This window comes from Perna viridis, chromosome 15, assembly GCF_037379345.1.
Source record: "Perna viridis isolate PV_CMFRI_1.1 ecotype Kerala chromosome 15, ASM3737934v1, whole genome shotgun sequence".
Taxonomy (NCBI): domain Eukaryota; kingdom Metazoa; phylum Mollusca; class Bivalvia; order Mytilida; family Mytilidae; genus Perna; species Perna viridis.
In genome coordinates, this window is record NC_142459.1 from 3377859 (window position 1) to 3400924 (window position 23066).

At 34.3% G+C, this 23066-nt stretch overlaps 1 protein-coding gene and 1 pseudogene across 1 annotated transcript; one reads left to right on the forward strand and one right to left on the reverse strand.

Annotated features, from left to right (window-relative positions):
• Positions 1 to 3265: 3265 nt before the first annotated feature.
• Positions 3266 to 4102, reverse strand: LOC148596545 (uncharacterized; annotated as a pseudogene).
• A 6316-nt stretch (positions 4103 to 10418) lies between these two features.
• On the forward strand, positions 10419 to 22367 carry LOC148596546 (uncharacterized). Its single transcript, XM_088563587.1, has 7 exons — positions 10419 to 10571; positions 13891 to 13975; positions 14442 to 14540; positions 15820 to 15984; positions 16947 to 17117; positions 18022 to 19980; positions 22277 to 22367. The coding sequence occupies exons 1-7, from the start codon at positions 10518 to 10520 to the stop codon at positions 22279 to 22281; spliced, it is 2538 nt and encodes an 845-aa protein (XP_088419713.1). The 5' UTR covers positions 10419 to 10517; the 3' UTR covers positions 22282 to 22367.
• The last annotated feature ends 699 nt before the right edge of the window (positions 22368 to 23066 follow it).

Genomic DNA, 23066 nt, shown 5'->3' on the forward strand with positions numbered 1-23066 from the left:
AGGGTTCTTTAACGTGCGAGGAACGTGGCATCTTTCCCAACACGGTGCACCACTATGGTTTGCGGTCAGGTTTTCCGTATTATAGCCTGACAACCCCAGAATGTAACACGCCAGGGGTACCCCATTCCACCACCTGGGGCACACATCCCAGTTGCTCTGTGGGCAGAGCGCCCTAGCCCCCGGCCAGGGTTCTGAGCACTATTTAGTCGCCTTTTACGACAAGCTTAACGCTGCTGCAGGCCTATTCTTTTAACACCCGGACCTGCACGGGGCTTGAAAATGTAAAAATTCCAGCTCGACATTTTACAAATAGGTAATTTTAAGCAACACTAATCTTTTAAAAGTAACTACAATTAATTTTATGTGTTACTTCGGCTATGACATACTTCAAGTTACCCATATCAAAACAGAAGAAAAAAAAACCTACAATATTCATTAACTTGGCCGCGTGCCAATTTTTAAAATAAACTGTAAAACTGACTTTCTTTAACTTAAAAGAACCTTGTTTTAACACCTTTTCAAAATTAGTTTGTATTTAACATTCTAACACTTTCATTTTTTAACAATGAAAATAGTCGAAATTTAATGATGAAAAATGGTGGAAAATAAAAAAAAATATGTAAATACTTAAGAATGACTATTACTATAAATAGAACAATGTTTGACAAGAATAATTAGCATTTTTTTGGAATTTTAACTTAATAACTTCTAACCCCAACACAAATTTTCAATCAATGCAAAAATATGACCTTTGGACAAAAATGAGATTTTGCATGGTTTTCTTAAAGACAGTCTGTAAGACTCATGCAAATTTTGTAAAATATGATACACCTAAAAAGGATACATATTTTTATTTTTGTTATTAATTTGCTTTATAGGTTTATATGATGAAATGTGTAATCATTCATTCCAAATAATAATTCTTAATAATCCACATGGAAAATCCAGTAATTTCTATCGTACTTGAGTGTCATTTACAGAGTTATCGTCCTTAATTTTGAATTCTATAGTATATTCTATGTAATTTTTATCTCCTATGAACAAGGGTTATATGAAAAAATCACGTTACTTTCTTTTTACTATGACATTTTAAACAAAATATCACAAATAAAAATATTTAGGCTTTCCAACTATGAATCACATTTTGCATGTTTCTTACGTGTAGTGCTACTTAATCCATGTAGAATTTGAATAATTGACATTTGGTGCTGAGATATTATTTATGTGTAATTATAAATAAGGGTAACAACAAAATTACTGAGCACTAATCCGATCCATAATCCAGTCAAGTTCAAAGTAAGTCTTGCAAAAAATATTACATTACCGGAGCAGCTGGTCTCGTGTTCCGTTTTGAATTTTCGGTTTAGACATAGGCACCTGGTTATAACTAGATGTGGTGAATATGTCAAAGGGATAACAATCCCAGCGAGATGAGATCCATGGGTCTACAAAGAGGAAACCCTCACACCACAGGGCTGTAGTTGGCACAAAAACAAAATTATACGCATGAACAGCGAAAACCATTGCCCTTACAGCCTCCAGGAAAACTGGAAGTGATACGAAACAAGACAGACAAAGGCCAGAAATACCTGACTTTGGACAGGCACAAAAATGCATCGGGATAAAAGAACTAAAGCGTGATCAAACCCCTTTTTTAATCTGACCACTTTGTAAAGAATACTTTAATACACAGTTAAACACAACAAAACAATCAGGACACAACACATGTCATGCATTACACTGCTTTTTAATAAAGTTTGTTAAGTTTCTAAAAACACTATAAGCAAATCAATGTTAATACCAAAACATGCTATCTTTAACGATTTGACTATTTAACAATATCATAACTATAACACTGAAGAATGAGTCTATTAAACGGTTTGGTCAATTTATTTCCGTGTTTTGTACAGAAACTACCATTAAATAGGGTGGAAGAGACCCGTGGATATTAATCGTTTACAAGTACATCTGTATTAGAGAATAAGTTCCTTGTATCGGTTGAACATTTTAGTGAATGTTTTAACACTTACAAATACGAGCAAATCGAACCAATTGCCTAGTTATTTGGAAGACCTCATAACATTATCAATCTGAAAATTAGAATATAATAAAAACCGTATAGAACCTGGAAACCATGATAAATTATTGCGTCTATAGTGAAGTGAAAATTTCAATTTACGTTGTCATCATCTTTTCCCGTGATACAAATGTGAAGTGTTTTGACTTTGTAGTCAAATCCTTCTTTCTGTCTCTGCAATTTCGTGTTTTTTTTGGTTTTTAAATAATCAGTAGAATTTTTAGCATGTTCATATTTATAGTTTTGAAGATATGTAATGCTAATCATTGATTTGTGTGGGTTGTTTGAAATGATAGGCAAAGCCATCGATGACTAGTGCCATGCTAGAAAACCCATTGTCATGATGCGGGGTATGCTGTTCTGTTGATCCCTACTTGTGATTTTCAACGTCCGAGACTGCTCTTACGATTCTTACGGGTAAAACGAGTAATTAATTTACCTGCCCTTTTATAGACGACGAGTCAATAATCAAATACTTCTAGAACGATAAATAATCTTTTCATGACAGAAAAATCGATAACATTTAACTAAATTATAGATGTTAACATTGTCGACTCCTTCCACCGATTTAGTTGTTTTTTTCTCTTTCGATGAATTGTTTGCAGTCAACTTTGTCTTCCGTTCAGTTACATTGTAAATTATAATAATTTGTATTAAAATTTTCAACAAATGATGAATATAGGCAGCTTTCCAATGAGAAGTGTAATTAACAAAGTTTATTTATCAACCAAATATAAACACGTGATTGCAATGATCCTGTGACCTGACATACAATCTGTTACTCGGTCCTTTGAAATAGACGGAGTCTTCATAACGTATTACACCATTGGCTGCGTAGGGCCTGCAGTGATCTTTTACAGAAGATGGAAATGAGTTATAAGCCACATTGGCATCTACACGATGATGGACGGTGTGAGGATGTGGTCGAGACAAAACCTGACGAAATTCACACGAATAAACATGGCTGACAATACTCTTGACTGCGTTCATGTCGATGTGGGACTTCTTATCTACACTGGCAACGACGACGTTTCTCCCATGAGCTCTGAATTTGATATGTCTGCCACACTCATGAACCCAGTGAACATCACCTCCTGTGATATCACTGTATGTGATCGTCATCGAATCACGCCAGTCGTATTTATCCACAAGGTAGTTGTACATAGTATTAAAGTCATTGCTGTTACGTTAGCTGGTTGGATACTTTGTCAACAAATTATCGCTATCTTTCCGGGATTGGTCATGGTACTGATTAGTAACTTGACGATCAACGGAGTACATATTACTGCGAACTCTCATGATTCTATCATGGCACTGACGTTGGTAGTCTGGTAATCCTGCAGAATGTCTCTTCAATTGATGATAGGCAAGCTCTAGTTTAGCTGCTTCCATCATCAGCTTAAGGAGTCCAAGCATAAAGTCTCTAACCTTGCGTCGATGTTACTCGGTCTTTTTAGTAATAGCGGTCAGTAGTCCATCTTCGAATAATCTCCCTTCGTTCATGATGCCGTCGTATAACTTGTTGCCACTGTTCTGGTAGTCACCTTCGTAGTATGTAATAAAAGCACTTGTTGTTGTCTTAACAGCTGATGTCGAAAATGTGAAAATGTTGCTATAAACTTTCGAAACAGAGGTAATTTTCTGTTCAATGTCATGGAACTGAACCTGTGTTTTACTCCAATCAATTAAAGATTTTACTTTAGCGAATTCAAGATCTACTTTATCAAAGCGGGCATTGACGTCTTTGGCAAGCTGTTTAATAGCTTTGAGTTCTGCTGACTCTTGTTGCCCAAAAAACCTAGAATAAATTGAACAAGAGGTCCAGCTATACCAAGCAAAGGAGTTACAGCCTTTGCCAAGTCTCCAAGAGCATTTGTAAAGTTCTTAGCAACTATTGCGTCTCCGACAGTTTTAGCCAGAGATAACCTGTTGTTAATATTAGAAGCTGTATCTCGTCTTTCTTGGGCAGATGCCAGCACCAGAACAGCACCGACAACCAATGATATGGAGAGCGTCATATCTCTGAAAAAATAAGGAAAAAATAAATAAAGATAATTGGTACCAATTTGAGATTTATTATTTAATATGGTTTTAGGCAGTTGCTGAAATGGGTACTACATTGTAAAACATGAGAGCATTTAAGTAATAGTCCGGTTTGTAGGTTATGATACCTCATTACCAGAAAGAACTCCTAATTGAATAACTTTGCACATACTGCTAATTATAAATGTACATTTTGAAATATGTAAGTTTAATTTAATTTGATATGAAATTGTTAATTTTGTAATTAAAATGGTTTATCGTTATGTACTGAAAAACAAATTTAATTGAAGAAACATTTTAGTGCTACTTAGTGTTTGTAATATTTGACACGGTGAAGTCCGTTTTTACGCTGTCCAGTATATCGTTCAACTTAATTTCAAAACGTGTTTGTAAAACCAGTAAAAATTGTTAATCAAATCCATTGCCATCATAAAATAGACATTGACATGTGATCTCGCAAGGCACTAAATAGGTATTTGCCGGCCATAGGATTGTCCAAAAAAAAACTGAAAATACATCTTTACGAGTCGAAAACCACCCCTGTTTTTCAATGCTAAGTGTAATGTCATTGAATTACTTATAAACGACGAGTAAAGTCGTCATAACATTTCTGTCAATCGAGAACGAAGTTGAAATGCACGTTATAATTTCTAGTTCATAGACCGATCACTTTCGGTTTTTTTTAAATAGGCTGGCTTGGCCATCTGTCCTATTCTACAGTCAGAACATTTTCTTAGAATGTAAGAAATGTTTCTATTATTTTTTTCTACATTTAGATAAATCAGCCCTGACCAAGTATCAGTTAAGATCTATTTTACAAATGAGTTTGAACTTTTTTGTAATTTTCTTCAACACGTTCGTACGCATTCATTCCGTATAGATCAAACTGCAGATATGGCTGAAGAAGGGATGTCCAGTGAAATGATTAAATGGAAGGGGCGCTGGTTGTCTGGACATACAATTTATCATTATTGATTTATTTTATACTTGGTCCATTTGCACGAAACGGGGGTCAAAACCTTTGTATTTATTACAGAAGGGTTGAAATAAAATGACTAGGAAAGAGAAGCATGTCATGGTTTGTCTTGAAGGCCAGAGTCGAGAAGGATATCGGATTTCTACCCCTTCCTCCATATTTAATTGTTCAACTTGGATCAAATGATTTGGTGAATGTCATATGACCTAATAACTGATATGAATAGATATATTCTAAGGTTAAGCTTTCTAATGCCAAAGCACCCGCTTAATTTTTAGTAAGATAACGAGGTTTTACTGGTATATAGCACAAAGAAAAAAAGACGGGGAAGGTCAAAGAAAACATCAAGAAAATAATTAGTTGTGCCTTCGCAAATTTCAAGCACAATGAAAGGCATTGTATTGTTAAACAGCCAAATATAAGAGGAAGATAAACCGTTCCGATGACACTCACTTATCAGACACAGTGAGTGATATTTACTTAAACAGTATTCAATGTGCCTTAAAAACATTTAATTTATCATTGGCAACTAATTGTTTTCCAGCTGATATACAATAAACTGAAATGAACAATTTGCTAAATATATGTTAGACCTGGGTTTGGAGGATGTTAAGCGATTAGGTATAGACCTCTTCGTATGACGGGAACTGACAAGATAAAGGGTTCTGATGCTATCCAGTATTCTAAATTGGATCATATCATTATCTACCAGAGAAACCTTTGGAAGCTCGGTCAAGACCAGTTCATGTCATAGTGAGGGACCGGCTCTTTACTGATAAAAAAAGAGCTTATCAGGTATTATTTGAATTATATAAATTGCTTAATTGTGCTGATTTCCCCAGAATAGATTTGATGCAGGTGGGCTGGGATATGAGTCGCCGTATTGGGAAAGAGTGAATCTGTCCTCTTGTGATAGTATTAACAATTAAAAGCAGACTTGCCCTAATTTACACTGTCCTGTAATCTGTTATCTTGCCAGATCTTGTTATCCTTCTGCGACTGTGGTACTTTAGTTAATTTTACTTACGCTTATATATAGGAAATCTATTTATAAATTGAATGTTATTGAATGTAATGAACCACGTAGACAACAACTGACTGAATATGACTATAACATAAAACATAATTACCTTTCATAGAATTACACTTGAAATTTTGGATCAGAAAGTGTGTGCGTGTTTTAAAAAGATAAAACTCCATGAACAAAGTATATGTTATTATCTGACAAACCAACATAGTATATTTTCTACAACTACACAACTTTGAATGGATATTATTTTCGTATCACCTCTAGTTATATAGGGTATGTAAGTCTCGCTCTATTTTCATTTTCTTTACCGGAATTTGCAACGTAGAACGTATTGAAAACCGAAGACCGTACTCGAAACGCTGTATAACTATGCAAAATCTCATATTTTATGTTTTTTTTCTTAATAACATTATCATGTAGAAATATATATTTGTTATTTTTCATCGGTATTTTTTAACACAAAAAGATGTTTTGCCCTCAACACTGAACTCAACGTTCTCTAAATGACAAGTCTTCATGCTTTTGAACGGTAGACAAGGACCCAATCTCGTGAAATCCATCTAACCCATCTAAAAAGCAGATGCGGCTCAGTAATGAATTTTTATGACATGCTTTATAAGGTCATAGTGATCTTTTAAATATAATGTAAGTTGGCTTATACATAACGATGACTTCTTTTTCATCCGGAGAACTAGATATTTACCCAATAAAGCAATTTATTGGAACACATTTTATTACCTATAAATGGAAGTTTTCGTAATAAATTCGTTTTAATGCTCAGCTAATTTTAAAAAAAGAAGACTTTTTTCCTCAACTACAAAAAAATCTAACATTTTATTTCTTATCTGAAAATAAATTTCCGACTATAAATAGAAGACATGACACATAAATGACACAAATGTATTATGTTATTAATGGTTTGATAAATGATACCATTGGTATGTTGCCACTATTGGCGGAACAAATGTCCCCGAGGGCATTTACCAACCCAGCAGCCAGAACGTACTATATATATCATACTATATTTTTAACCGATTTCACAGTTATACTAAATTTGAAACCCCTAAAACACAGAGCATACATTCTTTGTATGAAACATGAGTTTTACTAATGTAGTTCCTTTAACATATTCTGGTAGAACCTATTAGTCCAGAATTGCCTCCTTATTTAGATATGTTATGTTTTGATTTCTTCTATTGCCTCAATTGATCTTTTGCCAGCATTTTATCAGTATATTCAGAGTTGGCATCGATATTTTTGTGTGACCAGTAAAAGGACGCAGGACGTCTTACTTGAAACGCACATCTTTTTTTTATTATTCCATTGACAGTGGAAGGGAGAAAAAGTAAAGGAATGGCCCTTTGGCTCTTCAGGTTTGCTGAAGGAGACTTTGATAATCTAAGGTAAACTTTAGAAAACTGATAGGATAACTTTTTTTAAATGCATGATACACTGTTGACAAACATTTTGAATGGTAGGAGAAACATTTAGCATATGTATAGGTAAATGCACATTTACTTTACCGAAAGAGGTGACTCTGCTTTGGTTAAGAGTGAATATTAGTTTCACAATTTACAGTGCGCAAAGTAAATATATAAAATGATATCAACCAAATGAGACCTAATCAAGAACGATAACTCTGGCAAAAAAAACCTATTTCACATACAATCTATATAATTTTTATCTCAAAGGTGCAAAAAGTACCTAATGAAAAACAAAGACGGGTTATGTGATCAGTAACTGTATTATTACCAGAAGTAAAACTGAATCTGTTGGGTTTTGACATTCATGAATCAACGTCTGTCGGACTTTGATAAAGATTACTTAAATTATAATTTGATTTGATTTTAGAACAATCATCACATATATATTTCATTAATACACTTGCTTATACAGTCAAACCTCGGTAGTTCGAACTCCAAGGGACCATTGAAATGTGTTCGAGTTATCGGGAGTTCGAGAAATTGAAGTTCGAATATTTCCGGATGTTTTTTCGTTGCCGGTCCGAGTTCGACTTTATCGTTAGAAATTGCTTACTTCTTGCGAAGTTGTGTTAGTTCGTTGATCCTTTTCATTCGCTTTCGAAAGATTATGTTGATTTGTGGACATTAAAAATGCTGTGTTCGCTTTTAAAAACGTTCAGATCTCGAGTTCCTTGGTCAATAATATGTTTTTTATCTGATTTTCTTTCATGCTTTCATCATACCGACTTCGGAAAATTCTCGAACTTTAATCAGTACTATGTTAAGATCAAATCTACCTAATTAGTGATGACTTAAGTATTACCTGTAATTAACTAAAATGACATTTACTAATGATAGGGTTTCAGTTTTTCACACCTTTTGTTATCCAAGCTGACAAAATGGCTGACGAGTTCGAGTTAGTGATGGTTATTCTCTAAGATTTACTACCGAACGGACCGACTAGTCAGTTCGAGTGTTCGAGAAATCCATGGTTATTTATATTCCTTATATAGGAGAAAATTTTGGTACTTTGAAGTGTGTTCGAGAAACCCCGGTGTTCGAGCCATCCGAGTTCGAGCGAGTGAAGTTCGACTGTATTATTAAATTATAAATAATATTACTCGAATGATATTTCTATTAAAAAAACAAGGTCAACAGTAATTATTTATCAACGGACGTCTTAAATTTTATGTATAAGTCCATACAGTATTCAGGAAGGAACTGCCTATGGTAGAAGTGATTTATAGTGTAGATAAACCTACCAAACAAGCCTATGTTTTTATTTTATTTTTTTTGTTTTTTGTTCTACATATGTAATATTTTCACGAATAGTAGCATTGTTAACTATATTTTGATTTAAGGTTACTGTTTGATTGGAAGTGTTACTTATTATGAATTTATGTCGAACACTTTGTTTCTCAAGGTTAAAACATGTCTTATCAATACATAGTGACATTACGGCATGCTTCCAAAGACCTACAAAAGGTTTTCCAAGGATAAAGCAAAGCTTTGGGTCAGTCACCCAGATTTAATGACTTTACATTTTTCTGTGATTTCTTTTCGAAACTGAATAATATTTTTGTCATTTTCTATGTATTCATCAACAAAGTTTTAATATTCATGGCAACATATGGTATACATTATATAAGTAATACAGGTCGTATTTTATTGGATATGGCGTGTGTATGTACAAAGGAAAATGGCCCATGGAATATAATCCCATTTATAATGACGTCATTACATTTTCCTATCGGTTAAACGGTCAAAATTAGTTACCTGGTCAACGCAATTGTAAAAGATTCAGTTATTTCCGTATCACTGCCATCATTTTCCATTTCATATTAACATTTTAGTAACATATTTTCTTATGTTTCCCGTATTAATGAGATTTACATGAAAAAAAAGAATAGAGGACAACATTTTTTTTAATCAGACAAACCGAACATAATTTCTGTTAGTTTTTTTCTTTTTGTTAATTCTTCGGGTATTTTTTTTATTGAAAGAATTATGAACCCCGTGGTAGTACATGTATATTCAAATTGATGAACCATCTGAACACAATTGTTCCAAAAGTTTTTACATAATATATTTTGTTAAAAAAAGTTATGCGTGATGGATGTATGACATGACTAGGTATTTCAATTTTTAACGACATATGAATTACAAAAATTCCAATCATATTTTCTGCAAATTTCTATATGCTGTACACGTATTTCAAAGAGTAACCTCACATCAACAGTATTAAAATCAAATATATAGGAAGAATTTAATTCCAAAACTATCGAAAGTAGGAAGACGAGAAGGTACAACAATTCAAGGGCCTAATATCAAGGATTAATGAATGAGAACCGAAATTCTAGCGGAACCGAAAGATATACGTTTCAAACGATTAGCTGGAGATAAGACTTAAATAAAAAAAATACAACAAAAACCGGTACAAATCTGAACAATCATAAATTGGAATACTGTCAGCCTGAAGTCGCGGCTTCAATGCATTTTGAATATCTGTAAACAGTGATCTGCCCTATCTATTTTTCATTTCTAAAGAGGGTGTCACTACATTTACATTATCAATTCTAGTTTGTAGAATCATATCTTATACTCGTTTAAATAATAATAATTGAACAGTTTTAAAACGTGCGATTTAAAGTTGAATAATTGTAATATGCTATTATATAATGAGCGTGTGAAACGATATCATTCACATCGAAAGCTCATTTGATTTTCTTTCTATATATTCTCATTAATGCAGGTCCTTAATCCGATATAGTTACATTTTATACTTCCATAGTACAGAACCAGATCATATAATGCTCACGAAACGAGTTAATATATTTTGTTGTAAATCGGATAAAAACCGAATACGACGGTTTGTATAAATAACATATTATTTCCGATTTATAAACCAAACTTGGAGCAGGAATAGACATGACTGGATATGTAGTGTTCGCTCTCCTCTGTTCTGTTATAGCACTTGGTACAGTAAGTAGCTGATTATGCAATGCCAAAAAGAAGAAAATATTGTTATAATACAATTAGAAAGTTAAACAATTACAATTTATGTTGAATATTGCAAAGGGATGTATGCCAATAGTAAGGTTTTAAAAAAAGTTAGAAATAAAGATACAAAAAATACAAGCTTAATTTTGCCCGAACATAACTATACGTAATGTATATAGTAGGTGACGTAAGCATTCATATGACCTGTCAAATGGTAAAAATAATGTACTGACCCAATGTAAGATGATTTATGTCAATGTTCAGTCCTAATTTTTACTGTCAAGAAACTGTATAAACATAAATAAGATATAAAAATGATCTTTGAGACTTTGGTTTTGTCATATATTAAACTCTGTTTGTATACTCTGTGGTATTACTATTTATCGAATGGTCCTGATGTGAAAAAGATGATTCACACAGTAAAATAAATTTGGTATTTTTTAAAATCGAGTGATTAACGTTAATTAAACACAACCTACATTTAAATTGAAATGTAAGACATAGGCACTTTCCAAAGACAAATAATATCTCGTCAATAGTTCAATGGTCGCCTACATCTCAACAAAAACGTATTTGGCAACTTAGTAGAAAATGCATTCATAATGCAAGAGGAACTTGTTTGAAATTTCTAACTTTTTCACAGCCAAATGTGCCACACATGACAGTCATACATTGCTCGATTCAGATGATAATCATATGATAGTGATATGATTCCCATGTGTAAATATTGGTCTAGTTACATATAGTTATCATAAATTTGCAAAAAAATAACATATACAAAGGTGAATTAAAATATTTTTATAATCATATCAAGCTCGATTCATATGATAATCAAATATTGTACTATAATGATTCTCCTTAGTCAGTGCTCCAAGAATTTCCGGAACTTGCGAAGATGCTCATCTATAGCGTTCCCCTATAGTTTACATTGAATAAGTACTAAACAGCATTTATCTCTGCGGAATAAGTCACATGATTCTTTCTTTTCATTACCGCGAAAACCTTAGTTCCCTTTTATTACTCTTTCAAAGAGTTCACGGCCATAAATGTCATTCGAACCAAACACAATGAAGACCTAAATCCAACAACAAATTGTATGACATCAGTAAGAGGTTACTCTTTGAAACAGCCCCGTGCAGGTCCGGGTGTCAAAAGAATAGGCCTGCAGCAGCCCTAAGCTTGTTTTAAAAGGCGACTAAATAGTGCTCAGAAACCTAGCCGGGGCCTAGGCGCTCTGCCCACAGAACAACTGGGATGTGTGCCACAGGTGGTGGAATGGGGTACCCCTGGCATGTTACATGCTGGGGTTGTCAGGCTATAATACGGAAAACCTGACCGCAAACCATAGTGGTGCACCGTGTTGGGAAAGATGCCACGTTCCTCGCACGTTAAAGAACCCTGTTGTGGTATTCGATAGGAGTAGGAACCTTTGCGCTCCGCCACAGGAGGCTAAATTGCCCGACCTTACCCATCCCTCCCTTTTGCTAGTGGCAATCAAAATTTGTCCTTGTGTCCCATCCCGTTTTTCATTTCATCATCATTTCATGTTCATTTGATCATCCGTTTCAAGTTCATCGTCTGAATATAGCTGAAATATTGCTGCTCGGACGTTAAACCCCAACAATCAATCAATCAATCAATCTTTGAAACAGGTTTACATCATACCAGAATTAACAATATTAGTTGAAGCGGCATTTACGTATTTATGCAGTAAATAAGACTTCTTTATATGCATTGCCGCACAGAACATTTTTTGTAAATTGTGTGCATTAAATATTTATATCTGAACTTTGTTCGCTTCTTTCATATTCATTAAATAATTTACCCAGCCTTTATAAAAAAAAAAGCTTTCTTGCCAATTTGTGTCGACTTGGTAACAAGTTCATTTTTAATCGTTTATCACATTGTTTGTAACGTGTAATCGAGCTCTTTCAAATGCATCACCGGAAATGCTCAGAACAATAAATGACAGAAAACGATGCTACAATGATATACCACTATATTAGGGGTGAAACAAAATAGGATAAAAGGAAACTTTTTGATGAATTGAATACGTATGTCCTTGAATGTTTTTAGTATCCAATATATAATTTATGCTAACTTATCGCATTAGATAAACCTTTTCATGTCGTAATCAAATGCTGTAAAAGGTATATTACTAGGCGGTTACCACTATTTGACGTACGGTGACATTACCGTTGACTTACAAATGCAACAGCTGACGTGGAATGACCAAACAACTTAAATAATCACCAAGTTTCTAATCTTGATTTTAGTTACTAGCGTTTATTTTTATTTTTTTTTCGACCAAAGCTCAAATAAAGTTTCTTGATCTTGATCGTCAAAAACTAACTTTTTATATTTGTTGTCGACCAAAGCTCAAATAAATCACACATTAAATAAGAATAACTGAACGCGACATAAAACATTATATTTATAAAATATTTCACGGAAACACCACAGCATAATTACATATATATAACTACTTAACTTTATAATATCTTATGATCTAAACAAAATGTTACCTTTTTAAGCTAAATAAAGCAAACAGCAGAATAAACCAGAGAAATCATGTTTCATGGATCATTACTATTCTAATGAATGTCTAAAGATTGCATTGAACAAATTATCCCCTCACGTATTTTTTTTATAAATTTCTATGTCTGCCCTAATTGTTATATTTTTGTAAATCTAATGTAATTGTGTCTTCTAATGTTTCCTAACTGGCCATATATGCATTTTGATACATGTGTTAGTATTTTAATTTTGAATAATATTTTTTTCGTTTATTATGCTACATCAATATTTAGAATATACACAAAACTGCGTACCAGACCTTAAAACAGTAACTTCTTATCAGTGCTGGTTCTGGCTTCCTGTTTCAATAATTTTATTATGAGGTACTTCTTATAAATTTTCTTATTTTGTTTTTTGTTTTGTGTTTTGTGTTGTTTGTTTTCTTTTTGTTCTTATGCTGCAACTGAGAGGTCACTTCTTGAAACACATAGATGATTGGTATTTTGTAGTTATTCTGTCGGTTATATTAGGACTGTCTTTGTAAGTTGTTAATAATATACTGTGTTGTGATAGCTTGGGAATTGTGGAATTTTGTCCTTTGTGGTATGTCATACGAACATATGAGCCTATATACAATAATAATTGATCATATTTCGTTGAATACCTATATTAACCAATTTCAGGATCATCGGTGACGTCATGAATTGTGAGCAATACATGCACACACTGACGTGTAGTCAAATCAAACACTGTCATTTAAAAGTTACATATTTTGTTATTTCAGGCGACTTACCAGTGTCCACAGGTCAGCCCATATAAATGCGTAGGTTTTATCAACAAATGTGGTCACAAGAACAAATGTCCATCAGGTATGTTTAGAACTACAAGTTATAATATATCATTAACTTATGATATTATGACTTCTGTCATCAATGATTGAAATCATCTTTAGTCAAAATGCAAAGCAATGACATCATCTTTGGTTTTTTTTGCGAAGATAATTGATATCATCTTTAGTCTGGGACGTAAATAGATAACACCTTTGGTGATGGACGTAGATAATTAGCATCATCTTTGGTGTGGGCATCAATTATTGACATCTCATCTTTGGTTTGGAGCCTTTATAACAGACATCATTGTTTTTTTTGGCCTAGTTAACTGACATCATCTTTGGCATAGTGCGCCCATAATTGGCACCATATATGAATTAACATCATCCTTGGTTTGGATGGTGGAAGTTAGGTGTCGGACATGTAACAAATTTGCACTTAACGATTTCTATACTCTATTGATTTTAATCAGAATAACTCCATATGATACATTATATTTTCATAGGTCAGGCGTGTTGTAAATTCGTAACCTCAACATCCTGTGGTAAACATTGTGTAAATGTACACGTCCCGCCACCAAAACCTACCCCGGCACCACCAACAAGTAAGTACAATAAGAAAAAGTCGATGACGTAAAACATAAACAGATAATCCAGAACGTACAAGTCAAACACAGCTAAACATCAAGATAGCAGAAATTCCGTCAACCACAGCTTTACGTCATTGTAGCGAAAACTCCTGACAAGACTGCTTTACGTCAGGATAGCGGAAACAACAACACAACAATCTCATGGAGAAATTAGCTGTTCGTCAAAACTTACTTTCAATCCGTTTGGTAAAAATATCCAAGGTCCGAAAAGCGTCTGACGTTCGAAATTCACTTCAGAAGTTTCAATAATTTTGCAACGTCAAGAAAAAGTGAATGATTTTACGCGACGTTATCTAATTGTCAAATGACGTTTGAATTGAATAATGTACGAGAATTTCGAAAGACTTGCCTGCAGCGATTAGTAAGAGAGGAATCGAACGTCTGCCACGGTATGGAGCTTGGAAAATATCCTCTCATGTTATCAACTGTAACATTCTCTATGATTTACACGATTGATCTACCTCTTGGACGGTTGAATATTACATAATGGACGATGTGATATGAGGACGTTGCCGTTGCTATTAGTTATATGATTGTGTTTCATTTTTTATAAAACCTAACTGATTGAAAGCAACGTTATGACGTTTCTAACGTTGTTTTACAGACACAATTGGTAACGTCATAGAGGTACAATCGATAGAATTTCTGACAGATGCTGAATGTCAAACGGCTACAATATTCCAAAAAAATCGCAGAGAAAATGAATTTATAACTCGTGCAAGAAAATCATAAGATTTCAACATCATAACAAACTCGCGGAGGCTCGTTGTTATGATTGTAAAATTTGATAACATGAGTTGATATTTGCGATTATTCAAACTTTCACTTATTATAAGACATAACTATCAAACTTATCACAAAGACCACGAAAGAATGTTGTGTCACGGGGATTTAAATATAACATTTGAAGCTTGATTTTAGGAAATAAACAAAATATCAACGAATGACGATCTTCCGTAGAATATTCATAATTTCAATAATCCCTTTAGGGTGAATTTCTTGCATAGTGTAAGATATTCAATCTCGGTCACGTAAAACAGTAAAACGACATACTCTCCAAAAGGAGAAAGAAATCGCAGTGAAAAATTTCTTGGATTAAAATAAACGCGGTCTTTATTTCCAAAACTTTTCATTTTTTCGTCATGTTATGTCAATGACAAGTCGGCTCAGACGTCAATGTCTTTGTGCCGTGACATGTTTGCCAATGACCATATTTGGTAATATCTTTTTGTAGATGTGTGCCTTCTACCAAAGGTTACAGGTCCATGTCATGCATATATACATAGATTTTATTATGATGTACACAGGAAAAAATGTCGTAGATTTGGTTATGGTGGATGTAAAGGAAATGGCAATAATTTTGGCACAAAAGCAGAATGCTTAAAAACGTGTACTACAAGTAAGTCAAATTACGGTGTAACTCTTGCATGTAAGTTTCTCTGGCAAACACTGACATGTAAGTAAATCTAGTACAGTACTGATATGTCAGGCACTCTAGTATAGCACTGACATGTAAATAACTCTTGTATGGCATTGACATGTAAGTAACTCAAGTATAGCATTGACATGTCAGTCACTCTGACATTCGATGTCATTTAAGTCACTCTGGTATAACACTGACATTGAAGTCACTCCGGGTATAAGACTGAAATTGAAGTCAATTCTGTATTTCATCGACACAAAAGTCACTTTGGCATTACACTGACATGCAAGTCACTCTAATATAGCATTGATATATCAGTCACTCTAGCATAGCACTGACAAACAAGTCACTCTGGTATTACACTGGCATGAAGTCATTTTGGTATTACACTGATATGTAAGTCACTTTGGTATTACACTGACATGTAACTCATTCTGGTATTACACTGACAGGTAAGTCAATCTAATATTACACTTACATGGAAGTCACTATGGTAAAAGACTGGAATTGAAGTCAATTTGGTATTACTCTGGCATGTAAGTCGAACTAGTATTACAATGACATGTAAGTCACTCTGATATTGCACTGGCTTGCAGTCAATTTGGTATTACACTGACATGGAAATCACTCTGGTATTACTTTGGCCTAAAGTCAGTTTGGTATTACACTGACATGTAAGTAGCTAGTATTGCACTGACATTGAAATCACTCTGGTATTACACTGATATGGAAGTCACTCTGGTATTACACTAACATGCAAGTCACTGTGGTATTTCACTGATATGGGGAACCCCCGCTGTCTGACTGTTTCTGAACCTCGTCAAATAAATTATATATTTTTCGGCAATATACATGTATTGTATATGTATTTTTACATCTCCATACAGACAAGGCTTCTACAATTTATATTTCTCACACACACAAACATATTATTTCAGAATACGACTGCAATGCACCTATTTCAATCGGAAGTTGCACTCATGGAAATTTTCATGTGCATCGATGGGGCTACGACAAGAAAACAAATACCTGTAAGAAATTCTGGTATGCTGGATGCGGTGGTAATGGAAACAGTTTTCCAACAAGAAAACATTGCCGTAAATCGTGTGGTCAGTATGAAAGGGCAACATAACATTAATAATAGAATTAAGTCACTCCAGAAAACTGTAAACCAACCTATACCGAACACTTTGAGATTGATTGTAGAATGTGTCTAGTTTAGGCAGGTGTTCGGTCTATCCAGGTTTGAAATAAGATGAATGGATATAAAAGAACTAAAAGCAGGTGTTTGATATATCTAGAATCCGGTTAAGACAGGTTTCACTCAACTAGGGAGTGCCTAGAAAATACAGAGTAATTTATTTATTCATTCATAGTTACCTACTCCTGCTAAATTCAAGAAAGATGAAACCTTAACCATTTATTCACTAATCGTAGTAATTAACAGTTTGATTATCTGTTAAGTACACATTAAGCGCCAGTCCATGTAAAATGCAGGCACTGCATATATCAGAGTTGGTTCCTGGTGTAGAAAAAAACCCAAAGAACAAATGATGCTTTTTTTTGTCTACACATGCTATATCTTTAAGTGACGATGGTCCTTTCTGTATATTAAGAAAACTATACATTCTTCTATAACTAAACTTAAACAAATCAAAGCAGATTAAGAAATTAAGATAAATCCTGTAAAGTGCCAATTTCATACACAATCTATTGAAATTTTATTTCCAAAGTACAATAACCAAATGACAAACTAAGTCTGTAAGTGTTTCGAAATAAAAGTGACTTGGTTTGGTTTTGACCTCCATGAATCATTTCCTGTCTGGTATATGTATAAAGTATTTCAAGGTAAGATATTAGAGCTGTATCAACCCTTGTATAAGTATTTTCATTTGTACAATCAAGTGTATGAGTGTAGTAACGAATTATTGTTTCATTCAGCTGAATTCTAAAATCTGATTCTAATATTGTATTAGCTGTAATTTATTATTTCCATTTTCTTTATACTTACAGTCCACCGATGTAAAAGGGTAGCTTGTCATATGAGATGTCCCTATGGCTTTGTCCATGATACTTCTGGCTGCAAACTATGTAAATGTAAAGAGCCTGTTTGTCCTGTTATAAAGTGCCCACACTACTGTCCCAACGGATATAACAAGGGCAAAGATAACAAAGGATGTCATTATTGTAAATGTAAAACTTGCCCAGATGAAGTTTGTCCAAAATATTGCCCAAATGGATACGTCAAGGGTAAAGATAGCAACGGATGTTCTTATTGTAAATGCAAAACTTGCCCAGAAGTGAAGTGTCCAAAGTACTGTCCTAATGGATTCGAAAAGGAGAAAAATAGCAACGGATGTTACATTTGTGGTTGTAAACCTTGCCCGCCAGTTGCTTGTCCAAAATTTTGTGCAAATGGTTATGAAAAAGAAAAAGACGCTAATGGTTGCTATAACTGTGGATGCAAGCTTTGCCCACCAGTTGCTTGTCCTAAATATTGCCCATATGGTTTCGAAAAAGAAAAAGACGCTAACGGTTGTTACAACTGTGGGTGCAAGCCATGTGGTCCGTCTTCATGCCCAACTTATTGTCCAGGTGGTTATATTAAAGGGAAAGATAGTAAGGGATGTAAATACTGCAAATGTAAGACATGCCCATCAGCAACATGTCCTATATATTGCCCTAATGGTGTCATAAGAGGAAAAGACAACAAAGGATGTGATTTCTGCAAGTGTAAACCATGCCCGCCAGCCTCATGTCCTAAATATTGCCCTCATGGTGTAATCGAAGGAAAAGATAATAATGGATGCGATATTTGCACATGTAAAGATTGTCCCTCTACAACATGTCCTATATACTGCCCTAATGGTGTTATAAGAGGAAAAGACAGTAAAGGATGTGATTTCTGCAAGTGTAAACCATGCCCGCCAGCCTCGTGCCCATTAGACTGTCCAAATGGCCTTATCAGAGGGAAAGACAACAATGGTTGTGATACCTGTGGTTGTAAACCATGTCCAAAAGTTTCATGTCCAGCTGACTGTCCAAATGGTGTCATTAAAGAACAGGAAAGATTCCAATGTGAAATTTGTAAATGTAAACCATGCCCACTAGTGGTATGTCCAGCTGACTGCCCTAATGGTGTCATTAAAGAACATAAACCATACCATTGTGAAACGTGTAAGTGTAAACCATGCCCACTAGTGGCATGTCCCCACTACTGTCCAAACGGTGTCATTAAAGGAAAGGACAGCTATGGATGTCCGTACTGTAAATGCAGAACATGCGCTCTTCTTAAATGTGTATCTTGTCCAAATGGGTACATAAAGGATTCGAATGGTTGTGATACATGTAAATGTAAGCCATACCTTTGCCGAGGAGTATCATGTACCATACATTGCCCATACGGGTACAAGAAAGATTCTCATGGATGCAAGACATGCAAGTGTCTTCCACCAGTCTGTCCAGCAAGTGCATGTCCTACATATTGTCCATATGGAAAAACTGAAGGCAAAGATGCGAAGGGTTGTGATTATTGTGTCTGTAAGGTCTGTCCACAAGTTTCATGTCCTTCAACATGTCAATACGGATATGACAAGGGAAAGGATAATAAAGGATGTAAATATTGTAAATGTCGGCCAAAACCACCTTGCCCACAGGTGAAATGTTTAGTTCCCTGTCCATATGGGTATGTGAAAGACTCGAATGGATGCCAAACATGTAAATGCGAGAGTTACCAATGTCCACTGGTAAAATGTGCACGTCACTGTCCATACGGTTTCAAAAAAAATTCTCACGGATGTCAGACTTGTGACTGTATTACACCAACTGTACCAGGGAAATGTCCACCAAACCCTAATCCATATCCAGTTTGTCTGCAGGGATTTAAGTCATCCTGTGGGAAAACAAAGTCATGCCCATCATCAATGAAGTGCTGTAGATATAGCTGTGAATCCAAATGTGTTAAACCAGTTTGTAAGTAAAACCTATCATCATGATGAAGAAAAGTGAAATCAAGGTAACCAGGATTAGAACGGTAATCAAAACAAACATAATTCTGGGATAACCAAACGACTCATAAAAATGGTACAAACAATAAAAAACTTGTTATAACGAAATAACGTAAATAGAAACAAAAGTGAATGAGCAACCCGAACTTCACTGAAAACTGATTAGGGGCACCGGTAGGGTAAGTGTTACCTTTTTTTTTTTTGTTTTTATTTTGTTTATTTTTTTTTTTGTTTTTGTTTGTGTTTGTGTTTTTTGTTTTTGTTTTTGTATTTTGTTTTTATAGAGACATCCCCTGAGTTGCTTAAGTGCAACATCAAAAAATTGATTGAAAGGAAATTGTCCACACAATAACGACAAAAGTAATTTAATTTTAGTGCTATTCTTTGTAAGAATTGGGCTGTGGGTGAATCATGGTGTGAAAAAACACACATACACAAGTCTTTCCATTATTATATCTGAAATGCAAAAATGCGACAACAACAAAAATAAGTGTCAATAATTCGAGGTATTAAGTATATGAAATGTCGCAATTTTTATCAAAGGTAGATAATTCAGTTTCCCCCTATTATTTTGCAGTTATTTTAAACTCACTTTTCTGCATCCTTTGACACTTCTGCGACAAACGAATTGTCCATTCGTCATAAATATACCATAAAGTATCTGCCAACAAGTTCGTGTTAATTTTTTTATTAGCATGGCTAGTTACTTTTCATTTTTTCTAATTCTTACGAATTCTAGCACTTATTACATGTATCTCATGATAGGTCATTATCCTTCAATCCTCATAATTAGATAAGCTTACTGAGAGAACAAAATGCAAATAATTCAATAAGGCAAAAGACTTAACGCACACAAAAAAAAAACAGAACAAAACAAACATTTGTATACAGCAGTCAAAAAAGTTTAATTTGGCAGTTGTTTGAGGTATGTTAAACCATTGTTGTGACGTCAACCTATTGTTAAACCGTGGATTCATTTTTACAAATCAATGGAAGCCAAACAATAGACAAAAGTCAGTAAGTAGTTTTTAGAAAGTAAAAGCCGTTGTTTGATTCATCAATACGCCACTAATTACCAACAGGACTAACGGAAATATTCGGTCATTTTGATTAACGTTGACTTCTGAGTCTATGTTGGGTTTTCGCTAGACCTATCGACTTTTTTCAAGCGCTGTCGCTTGATTGTACTCTTCGCTTACTTCGAAAAGACGACCTGTGACGTCAAAGATCAATTGTCCATTATTAATAAGACCGTACATGCATGTCCGTTGCAGCTATAGGTCGGACGAAATCGTTTAGAGTGGATTTTTTTGGATTTAGGCGTCTATTGCATGTTTCTAACGACCGGAGTCATTTTAGGTGACATATTCTTTGATTCTAGACAGAAATTCAAGAAAATACAATCATTACATAGTAAATTTGATTGTGAGAAAATGTTATATTAAATTGATTACTTTTTCGAGATAAAATATGACACGCATAGTACATCGAAAAGTAGACAGCTACGAAATCGTGTCAAGGGTACCCGCTTTCGATGTATGAAGTCCAAATACTGAATAGAAAAAAAATGAAAGTCAAGAATGTTACTTTTCCCTTTAGGATACGCGTTTACAAAACCTCTGGAATCCTTGTTGATAGATGAAAACTGTCCAGCTAAACTTACATGCCATTATACTTTCATACGAAAAGGATACAACACTCTCGTGGGCAAATCATTACGTAACGGGAATGATAATTATATGTATATAATGAAATATAACTCGTTGTGGAAAAGAAAACAGAATGAATTTATATCTTCTTTCAATTTGAATTGACCAAATTAATCTTCATCGAGACAGACCTTTTAACTTTTTTATTGGACAAAGATATAATGATTAAAATGCCGATCGGAAACTCTTAAATAGTCAGATCATCTATGATCTGGCTGCAGTACTCTGTGCCATCAACTGTTTGCACATCGAAGCGGTCATTATTCCACTCGTCTTTTAGTTTGTATTCAGTTCAGTTTCCTATGCATTTTGACGGACCACAGACCTAAATTTTCGCTTGCAAACAAATGATAATCAGGTGGTAGTGAGAAACATAAAAAATGTATGTAAATCATGTGATAAACATCTTTAATATGCAGCATATGAGAATCATAGCATTCTACACGCTAATCAAATAATTCTAATGCCAGACACGCATGGCTGAGTTTTAGGTATTTTCCAACAAATGTACAAAGATATGTTTTTGCAATACATTATTTTTCATAATTTCAGATTAACGGTCGTGGTTTATTGTGGAGAGAAGAGAACAATTTATTTTCCCCAAAAAAGAGATGAAAGGAGAATATAAACTTTTTAAAACATCCATGATATTTATTATTTGATTTCCGCTATATTTTCAAATTAAATAGATGAAAGTAATTCCATCAAACCGAGTTAACTGAACATTTTTCCATTATGATGGTTAGTTACTACAAGAAACACAAATTAAAATTGATATTTCAATAGGTTGTTTCACAGCTTTTTACATTTGATATTATGTTTCCCTTAGAATGCCAGTATAATATGTGTGCGTGCAAGCGTGTGTGAATCACCCCCGGTCGCCGCTACAAGCTACACTATAGAAACACTTTGTGGACGCAATTCCTCAGATACCGCTCATTGGCTTTTGTTCAAACTCGGTAGGACTATTAGTCGAGATATATATACTTGATTATAATTCGCCCCTATTTCTTTCGACAAATTTTACAGAAGTTATGGGACTTTTTTTTTAATTTGTACATGCTACACTATAGGAACACTTTGTGGCCTCCTCGGATACCGCTCAACGGATTTTGTTCGAATTTAGTGGGTAGTCACCATATGTAGTTTGTCATAATGCGCTGTCATCTTGATTCAACAAATTTAAAGTAGTTATGTGACTTTTGCAGTTTTAACTTTTGTTGCGGCGGCGGAGGACATATGGCTACGAGTTGCTTGTTCGGATAACAAATAACTTTACATATCAATATATTGTACGAAGACATGGGATTCTTTAATCATGCATTCCTTAGTGGCGAAGATC